General features: G+C 41.3%; 1 protein-coding gene across 3 annotated transcripts in view; it reads left to right on the top strand.

The window, feature by feature from the left end:
* The first annotated feature begins 2,300 nt into the window (after positions 1-2,300).
* LOC145357830 (uncharacterized) overlaps positions 2,301-10,125 on the top strand; it is a 39,413-nt gene continuing 31,588 nt past the window's right edge. Inside the window, exons 1-3 of one of the 3 annotated variants that reach the window (XM_080211359.1) lie at positions 2,301-2,419; positions 8,166-8,348; positions 9,884-9,940. In XM_080211359.1, the coding sequence (XP_080067485.1) occupies positions 8,241-8,348; positions 9,884-9,940 (165 nt within the window). In that variant the 5' untranslated portion in view covers positions 2,301-2,419; positions 8,166-8,240. Of the gene's footprint in view, positions 2,420-8,165; positions 8,356-9,883; positions 9,941-10,125 lie in introns of those variants that run through there. The other 2 variants (XM_080211361.1, XM_080211360.1) reach the window with 2 other exon arrangements.

The following is a 10,125-nucleotide window of genomic DNA, read 5'->3' as shown; positions in this document are numbered from 1 at the left end:
GTATGTCTGCCCCAATGACTCCATGGGTAAAAGTACTGCATGGTGGTTGTGGGTCAGTGTCTCACCCCTGAGAATTGTACAGATCATCTAGGCTGATGCTCAGGGAGCGTTGCACTGTTGGAGTTGCTGATTTTCGGATGATATGTCAAGCTGTTGAACCAGCCTGCCCGCTCAGGAGGACATAAACGATCCCATGCTATTATTATGGAGAACGTGGGAATTCTCCCCTGGCCAATATTTATCCTTCAGCCGGCATCACCCAAAAAAGCCACACGATCTGCTTAGAAACACATTTCTGTATGTGGGATCTTGCTCTGTGCAAATTGGCTGCCACATTTCCTCCACTACATCAGTGATCATTTCATGAGCACTTGATTGAGTGAAAAGTTCTTTGGCATGGCCCCGTGGATGTGAAGAATGTGTTTTAAGACTTACTTTCCAAACTCAGATCAGGAAGGATAGAGAACAAGAGTTAACGAGGATGAGATGGGAATGTTCCAATTGACCTCAGTACTCTGGGCTAAGAAAGGGGAAACCAATCAGGGTGGTCAGCATTTAGTGGCTCCTGGAAAGGGGACATGCATGGAAATCGAATGAAGACTGACTGACCCCCCCCACACCAGATCATCCTGTAGTTTGCTGGCATTTGGTGCCTTGTGGCCATGATGAAGCATGTCACCTACATGAGGTACCGCAGACCGATCCCACATCAGTCCTCTTGTCAAGATCAGAGGAAAATATTTGGAGTGGGTAAAGTTGAAGGTGAGTAGTGACGGAGAGCTTTGGATTAAGATATATGCTGTATGAAGTGTTAACACTTCTACATTCACACAGGCAAAGTGAGTTGCATTCCTTTTATTTAAAAACTGAAAACAAATTTGTGAACCAGATTATAAAAAAAATGCAATTTTTCACAGTGGGTGGTGTGTAAAGTGCCAATCTTGACTAACGGGACCAAATGGAGATTCCCGGAATGAGAAAATGTTAATCACCTTTCAGTTCTAATTCTTGTAAAAATGAGAACCTGAATTGATCTTTGATCAATTTTCAAAATAACGGTAGCACAGTGGTTAGCACTGCTGCCTCACAGAGCCAGGGACCTGTGTTCGATTCCCGGCTTGGGTCACTGTGCAGAGTCTGCAAGTTCTCCCCATGTCTATATGGTTTCCTCGCGGTATCCTAGTTTCCTCCCACAGTCCAAAAGACATGCTAGTTAGGTGCATTGGCCATGCTAAATTCTCCCTCAGTGTATCTGAACAGGCACCAGAGCATGGCAACTAGGGAATTTTCACAGTAACTTCATTGCTATGTTAATGTAATGAGTGGTCCATCACCTGATGAAGGAGAAGTGCTCTGAAAGCTTGTGATTTTAAATAAACCTGTTGGACCTTAACCTGGTATTGTGAGACTTCTTAGTGTAGAGTTTGCACATTCGCCGTGTCTGTGCTCCAGTTTCCTTCCACAGTCCAAAGATGTGCGGGTTAGGTTAATTGGCCATGACAAATTGTCCCTCAGAGTCAGAGTGACTAGGAGAGTAGGGGATTACGGGGATGGGACCTGGGTAGGATTGTTGTAGATGCAGACTCAAAGGGCCAAATAGCCTCCTGCTCTGCAGATTCTATGAAATGAATAAACTTTAAAAAATTATGTTTCCGTACTTCTGTTGTTTCAAATGGCTCCAGTTTGCAAACACTGATCTCTGCAATATTTTTTGTATCAAGTTAATTTTCAGTGAACCGTGAGCGATGGGTAAAGCAATGCAAAATGCGACCTGACAATTTCAATGATCTGCTGTGTGGTTACAGCTGTATTTTTCAATTGCTGTGTTCACCAGAGGGGTGATGAGCTGTTAACAAAACAACCTCGCTGCTTCCTTTCAGAAAACTAGTGACGAGACAGTTCAATGGCCAGTTTATTAAAATCCTTGAAAACCTCATCAAAATAAGGGGCCGCTGTTGAATAACTAATTGAAAGGCTGCAATACTTAGAAAGGGAGAAAGAAGTCCTTATTTTTAATTTGTTACTTTAAAAATATGTGGAGACTTAAGATGAGGCAAAACGACAGCCTTTGCAATTGGCTTGGTCAACAAGGCAGCACTTTCATGACAATAGTGCTGTTGAGATGAGGATGGATTAACATGATGTTCAATTATGAAGTCCTAGATTACAGTCTGTTTCCTCCTGGGTTTGTTTACACATCAGATCAGCCATGCAGTTACTAAGAGTGACATGGCAACATTAGGAGGTATGTGTACACACTTGGAAGTCTCACATGATTAACAGATTGAGAGGTGGAGTACTGCTCAGAATGCCATGTATCAGAACGCCAAGCTGAACAAGAAACTGCACAGGATTCTTACCCTTCTCTGAATGAACGGACAAGATAATTACATTTCTGCTCAACTCTTGACGTACCAAGGTAGGAATTTACATGGTGCAGGCTGTGCGTGTGTTTTCTTTTTGGAGATTACACATGCATAGTATTTATTGCTTAAAGAAGATTGGGGTCATTTGGTCTAAATGGAGTTTCAGTCACTTCCTCGGCCTCTGTTCTATTCACAATGATGTGTCATACTGTTTCTGTTGGCATCTTCTTCCTGTGCTGGTATTGTGCTACTTACCAAATGAATCGGCAGGAGGGCATTGAGTTAGCTGCCCCCCTTGTTAAGCAGTGAAAAAGGCGATGGGAATTATTGTTATTCTATCTGTAAGGTAATACTAAAAGTGAGAAGCTAGGCTGTCATTTATTCTAAACATAGTAAAAATAAACCAAATGTTAAGAATCCTGTACGCATGTTGCACATATACATGTCCAGTTAATGAATGGAAATATTCAGACAGAAAATATTGCTTTTTTTGTACAAATTTTGGCAGTCACAGAAATCTTTATGTTACTGATCATTGCATGTTTCCAATAATAATTCCCATGATTCACAGAATCAGAATCACAGTGTTATCACATTCCAGGCTACGGTAGTTACATTACTGAACTGATATCCCAGAGCAAAACAGGAAATGCAAGAAAACCTCAGCAGGTCAGACAGCATCTGAGGAGAGAGAATAGAGCTAACATTGAGTCTGGATGACCCTTCATCACATGTTCTAGAGACCAGGACTAATAATTTAGCTTCATGAATTCAAATCTCATCATGGAGACTGGGGAATTTAAATTCAATGAATTAAAGAAATCTGAAATCAAAAACTAATCATAATGGAGACCATGAAACAACTGGATTTTTGTATAAAGAAATCCAACTCGTAGATTAATCCTGAGGGAAGGAAATCTGCCATCCCTATCCTGGTGGACAGGTACATTATTCCATATCCACAGTAAAATGGTGATCTCTTAGCTGATAACTGAAATGACATAAGGAGCTAATCAGTTTTATTCAAGAAGGCATTGCACTCCTTACCTGGTAGGGGAGAATCAATGGGTGGCACGGTGGCACAATGGTTAGCACTGCTTCCTCACAGTGCCAGGGACTTGGGTTCAAGTACCAGCTTGGGTCACTGTCTGTGCAGAGTCTGTGCAGAGTCTGCACATTCTCCCCGTGTCTACGTGGATATCCTCTGGGTGCTGTGGTTTCCTCACACAGTGCTGGTTAGGTGCATTGGCCATGCTAAATTCACCCTCAGTTTACCCGAACAGGTGCCTGAGTGTGGCGACTAGGGGATTTTCACAGTAACTTCATTGCAGTGTTAATGCACGCCTACTTGTGACAATAATAATAAATAAATTTTACATAACGATCAGGCAGGGGATGGGATTAGCCCATTGTACTGGGTGTATGCTGACTCCTGCAATCGTGGTTTACCCTGGCTAGCATAGAGTAAAGGATCAGGGTAGCCAATGAGGTTAAACCGAGGCTTTACCTGATGCAATTTTTCAAAGCCATCTCGGCCTTTTGGCTAAGATGAAGCATTAGATCAAGCTCGGGATGGGTGCAATGCCTCATCCTATCAGCTTGGATAATGTTTGATTGAGTCAAGATGGGTTGCAAAGTATGTCTGCTTGGATTTTTTTGTCCCTCATGGGGACCTTGATTGGGCTTCATTTGAATTGGCTTTTTGACTAGAATAAAAGTACCAAAACAAAAAGGCATCTCAGCACCATGTCCTCAAGGGCAGTTAGGGGTGGACAATAGATCCTGTCCCAGTCAGTGATGCCCACATCTCATGACTGAATATAAGAACAAGAATCGGTCTACCAAAGACTGGAATTTTCAATCCCTCACTGGTGGGATTTTCCTGTCCCAAGAATGTCAATGACTATTTGAAACGATCACCCCATCCTGCCTCGGGGAATCTGTTGCAAGTGGGGGAGGGAGGCTGGAAAACTCTGGCCAAGGACTCCAGGGTTTCACAAGTGTGGTGTTAAATCAGATTGAAATATATTTTAGTCAGGATTTTCTTTTTGTCTTCCTGGTAAATCAGTGATGATTTTCTTGTTTGAGTGTAAGTCTAAATTGTTGTTTACAATTTAGTGTTGTTACCATTGATTTCCTCTTTAAAAAAAAGTTAAAGTAAAGTTTATTTATTAGTCACAAGTAGGCTTATGTTAACACTGCAATGAAGTTGCTGTGAAAATTGCCTAGACGCCACCTGTTTGGGCACACTGAGGGAGGATTTAGCATGGCCAATGCACCTAACCAGCACGTCCTTCAGACTGTGGGAGGAAACCCATGATGTGGAGATGCCGGCATTGGACTGGGATAAGCACAGTAAGATGTCTCACAACACCAGGTTAAAGTCCAACAGGTTTATTTGGTAGCACAAGCCACAAGCTTTCGGAGTGCTGCCCCTTCATCAGGTGATTGGGAGTCCTGTTCACAAACAGGGCATATAAAGACACAAACTCAATTTACAAAATAATGGTTGGAATATAAGAACATAAGAAATAGGAGCAGGAGTAGGCCATCCAGCCCTTCGAGCCTGCCCCGCCATTCAATAAGATCATGGCTGATCTGTCGCTGCTCAGTTCCACTTTCCCGCCCTCTCCCCATAACCCTTAATCCCCTCTCCTATAACCCTTAATCCCCTCTCCTATCAAAAACCCATCAACCCGCGTCTTAAAAATATTTAGCGAGGCAGCCTCCACCACTTCAACGGGCAGAGAATTCCAGAGATTCACCACCCTTTGAGTGAAGAAGTTCCTCCTCAACTCCGTTCTAAACCGCCCCCCTTTTATCTTGAGGCTGTGCCCCCTAGTCCTATTGTCTTTTTTGAGCGGGAAGAGTCTTTCCACCTCTATCCTATCCATCCCATTCATCATCTTATACACCGGTGAAGACTCACATTCCAACCCTTTGTTTGCCATGAAGCTGGAAGCACCTGTTTAAAAAATGAATAAGGAGGGATTGCAGTTGAATATAAAATAAGAGCCAGCTGCTAAATTAGATTGTTAACTAAAAAGTAAGAATGTGTAGGGTTACAAGAGAAAAAGTGAGGGAATGGCATTGGATGAGTTGTTCATTTGGAGAGCTGGTGTTTACAAGATGCACCGAAAGGCCTCCTTCCGTGTCGGGGCAATTCCGTGATTATGAATGAGGAGATCCAAATGTTTCTAAAAAAAATCTTTGAAACAAGTGAAGACCTGGATATTTATTATTTTTTTAAAAAGAATTAAATGTAGCAGCTGTCAGCACGCTCTTGGGCTGGAACATATTTGATTTTTCCACGCGATTACCTTTTAAACTGGCAGCAGAAATAAACAAATGTTCCAAAAATGTGATGACATCCTATGGCCAGCAGAGGATGCAAAATAACTTGCAATACATTTTCCATTTCATCATCAAAGAGAGAAACAGCACCATCACCTGAACACACTCAATCAATCTGCATTATTTCATAAAGTCTTGTACCTGGCATGCAATTTGGCCATGACCCTTTGAGTGTCATGTCACATGGAAATTTGTGGCACACTTTTGTGTGCGATTGTCACAAATTTATATTTTCATAAAACAGCAGGTAGAGAATGCATGAACGCCAGGCAGGAAAACGAGGGACGGAATCGTCGACCCCAAGGTTAAAAATCAAACTATCAAAAATGAGCAATCACCAGTCAGCCATAGATAGCAAAAAAGAGAACCACTGAAACCTTGCCATGTATACCTCTTGAAAATTCCTCCAGTTCTGACTGAGAACTTCTCACTGCAAATATTAACTGCATTGGATCAGCAATCTCATTGTATACATCGCATGAATTTTCCATGCGTGCAGCATGACTTCAATGCTGTATTGAAGTGCATTTTTTTAAAAAAAGTTTTAAAGTTTATTTATTAGCGTCACAAGTAGGCTCACATTAACACTGCAATGAAGTTACTGTGGAAATTTCCTAGTCACCACACTCCGGCACCTGTTCGGTTACACTAAGGGAGAATTTAGCATGGCCAATGCGCCTAACCAGCATATCTTTTGGACTCTAGGAGGAAACCGGAAGAAGCCCACACAGACACGGGAAGAACGTACAGGCAGTGACCCAAGCCAGGGATCGTATCTGGGTTCCTTGCGCTCTGAGGCAACAGTGCTAACCACTGTGCCACTGTGCCGCCCCAGGTGCCACCCCACCATATCTTGACTGTATGCTTAAGTCAGGGCTTGAATCCACAAACTTCTAACATACAGGCAAGCAGCTGGTACTTTATTGAAGGTTTCTTGATGTCTCAGGCTATGACTTTACGTCCTGTCCTTTAAATTGACAAGCTACCAGCCCAAAGGTTGGTGAGGTCATATAAGCCATGTTTCCTGTTCTTTATTCAACTGTTTTCATTTGGATTCCGAAATATATTTTTCCCGCATGGATAGTTTTATCGTTTTCCATTTCCCATTTCTGCGCGGTTGAGCGGCTTTGCCAATTTTCAGCCGCTCTGACGTATTGTGCTTCTGACATGACAAAGGAGAAAATTGCCTCCCACAAATAATCCATGTGTTTTTGACACATTCCATTCATAGTCTGGCATTTCAATCTTGTTATTCATATCTGAATATAAATGTCCATTGACCTATGGGTTGGGGGGAGGGGGGCGGAGGAGGGAACGGAATATTTCTGCATTACTTTTACAGTTACTTAGTTACTGGTAACCACAACAGTGCATGACGGATGGCCAATGGCTGGGAGAATTGTGCTCACATTCCAGTCTCCAGTGACAGCAACACTAAAGCACCCTTTTGCAATTGAATGTCAACAGCTTTTGGTCAGGTTTCAGGAGAATTGGGAGGAATGTTAGTGTCAGCAAGGGCTTAGAGGGAAGAAGTGAACACTGGGCTTTCACCAACTTAGTAGTAACTGCATGGGGGGGGTAAGACACAGACGCTTATGGATGAGAATGGGAGCAGTATGGTTGTCCTAATTTTCATAGACTGAGTTCTGAATTCATCAGAGTGCTGATATATTTGTAAACTATTTCTGTTCACCATGTATTCTGATTTATTGACTAAAAATCTGTTCAGTTTGACCACACTGGATGTGCGGTGGGAGTGGGGCAGGATAGTGGGGTTAGAGTTGTTGGTGATATGGGAGTCACTGCAAAAAGATTCAGAGGTAAACAGTTTGAATGCCTTTGGAGGTTCTGAAGCTTCAGCTCTGCTTCTCTCTCCAGATATTCACTAACAATATCCAGCATTTTCTATTTTTATTTCAGATTGCTAGCATCCATGGTATGTTTTGCTTTGGGCCCAGATTGGAGCCTTAAGTGTTCACTCCAGAGTATCTGTTACTCTACACATAATTTATACACTTTAATTGGTCCCTATAAGTTATATAATTAGACTGGGGCACTGATAGCTGAAAGTACCATGGAGCATTGAATTCAGGTCAGACAGGATTGAATGTGGACCTCCTTTGTCCATACTGCCCCACTCAGTGCAGGCCATCAATTGTGGGTGTTTTGGCAGCACACATTTGCATCTGAATTGGAATCATATGGATTAAAACCCACTCTAGTAATTCAGCATGACTGAAGGAGAAATGTGATGCCTTTCAGATAAGATGTTAAGCTGAGTTATCTTCACTTTGGAATGGGTGTAAAATATCTGAACAATTGAGAGGCTGCATACCTGTAATTAATAGGATTATTTATTATAAGAAAGTTCATCTCAAAATTATTTGATGTGACATACAGTATGTTATTCAGGGAAGAAATCTTGTGTTTTTCTCTCTATTTCAGCCCCACTGCCAAGGTGGATGACCACTGTTTCCTCATTGTGTTAATGACCCATGACATCCAGCAAGCCAATTGCAAATGTACAACTGTTTAACACCAGGGACGCCGAATAGACATGGTCCTGCAGTACACTCGCTCAGTCTTGAGGAAGATTCTCAATGGAGTTTTAAACTGGTGGAGACTGATGTTGGTGGTACTGACTTCCTTTATCCTTACAATTCTCAGCACTTAACATTGCCAGAAAATGTTTTATTAAAATAGATTTAATTTCCTTCAACCTACTACCTATCTCTACTGAGCTAGCTAGTTATCTGCTTACTTCAAGCTAGTAATGTATCTGTATTTATGTGTGCAGAATGCTAATATAGTAATATTATAAAATTTTGTATGTACATTATTGAAATGCAAAGAGGAATGTAGTTCATAGCAAATTCACACTGTGACCTCCAATTCATAGTCTATCTTAATTCCATCTACACATGATACAAACTGAATGCACCCCCTCCCCATCCACGACTGGGAACACAGTTTTTTTTTACTATATTTGTAGATGGCTTGGAAGAAGGAATAGGGAGCTATATCACTGACAGTACTAGGTTAGCACAGTAAGAAATCTCACAACAGCAGGTTGAAGTCCAACAGGTTTAATTTGTAACCACAAACTTTCGGAGCACTGCTCCTTCATCAGGCAACGAAAGCTCGTGATTCCAAATAAATCTGTTGGACTTTAACGTGGTGTTGTGAAACTTCTTACAGTGCTAGGTTAGTTGGGGGCACAGTAAATATACAGAAGCGGGGGGTTGAGAAAATGACAATGGGATATAGATGATTTAAGCAGGCAAGGAAAGCTGTAGCAAATGGAGTTCAATTTGGGGAAAGTGTGAAGTCATTCATTTTTGATTTCAGAAAAATAGAATCAGGCTATTACCTAAATGGCAAGTAACAAAGAACTGTGGAGGAGTAAAGAGTTTTGGAGATTCAAATCGAGAAATGACTAAAAGTAATTGAAAAGTTGAATGAAATGTTTACCATTATCTCAAGAGAGCTGGATTACAAAGGGGTGGAGGTGATGTTCCAGCTGTAGCGAGCTTGAGTTAAACTCCATCTAGACAACTATTGTCATTATTGGATACCACACCCTCAGAAGGTTATATTGGCCTTGGAGCAGATGCCGTACATTTTCATCAGAATTATACCTCGACAGATTGCATAGACTGGGCTTGCATTCCCTTGAATTTATAAGATTAATGAATGAACTAATTAAAACACTTAATCAAAAAAGTTGATAGGAATAGTGAAAGTTTTCTCCAGTGGGGAGATTAGAGCTAGGCTGATAAGGGATGTAGGATCTGTTCATTCCTTTAGAATAGACATAGACACAACTGGTTCAAACGTCTTTATTACGCATCTTTTATAATTAGCATTTTACAGAAAGTAAAAGAGATTAATTTTACTGGTAAGAGAGAGAAGAGATCTTGCCTCAAAAGCTTATGCAGGATTCAGAACAGCAACTGAACTGAACTGAAAACATATAGATGTTACCACAATATACCTAAATACTTATCTGTGTTATTAAAGAGCTGAGTACAAGCAGTCTCTATGAGTTAACTCATAGAGCAGCCATGGTCTAATTTAACTACAGGACAAGTTAAAGGGCTACTCCAATACCCATGTTGCTGTGAGCACCTTTAACAATTATTTCTCTTTTATCATACACACAGACCAAACTGCACTCCACCAGATTTAAGATTGAGCCACTCTCCTCATTGACAACAACAGTAAGTATTTTATTTTCTCTTATCAATTTACTTCAGCTGGCGTTGTTAAGTGTGTCGAACATTTTACATTTCATAGCTTCTGGTTAGACTTTAACGACAAAGATCGAAGGGAGTGAACAATCTCCTCATTGGTGTTGTGAAGTGAAAGATCTAAGGACAGCTTGAACTGCCTATATTTTCACTGT

This window comes from Carcharhinus amblyrhynchos, chromosome 24 (genome assembly GCF_965287045.1).
Source record: "Carcharhinus amblyrhynchos chromosome 24, sCarAmb.v2.hapA, whole genome shotgun sequence".
NCBI classification, from domain to species: Eukaryota; Metazoa; Chordata; class Chondrichthyes; order Carcharhiniformes; family Carcharhinidae; genus Carcharhinus; species Carcharhinus amblyrhynchos.
The sequence above is the reverse complement of the archived record's forward strand: the minus strand, read 5'-3'. Positions and strand labels throughout refer to the sequence as shown.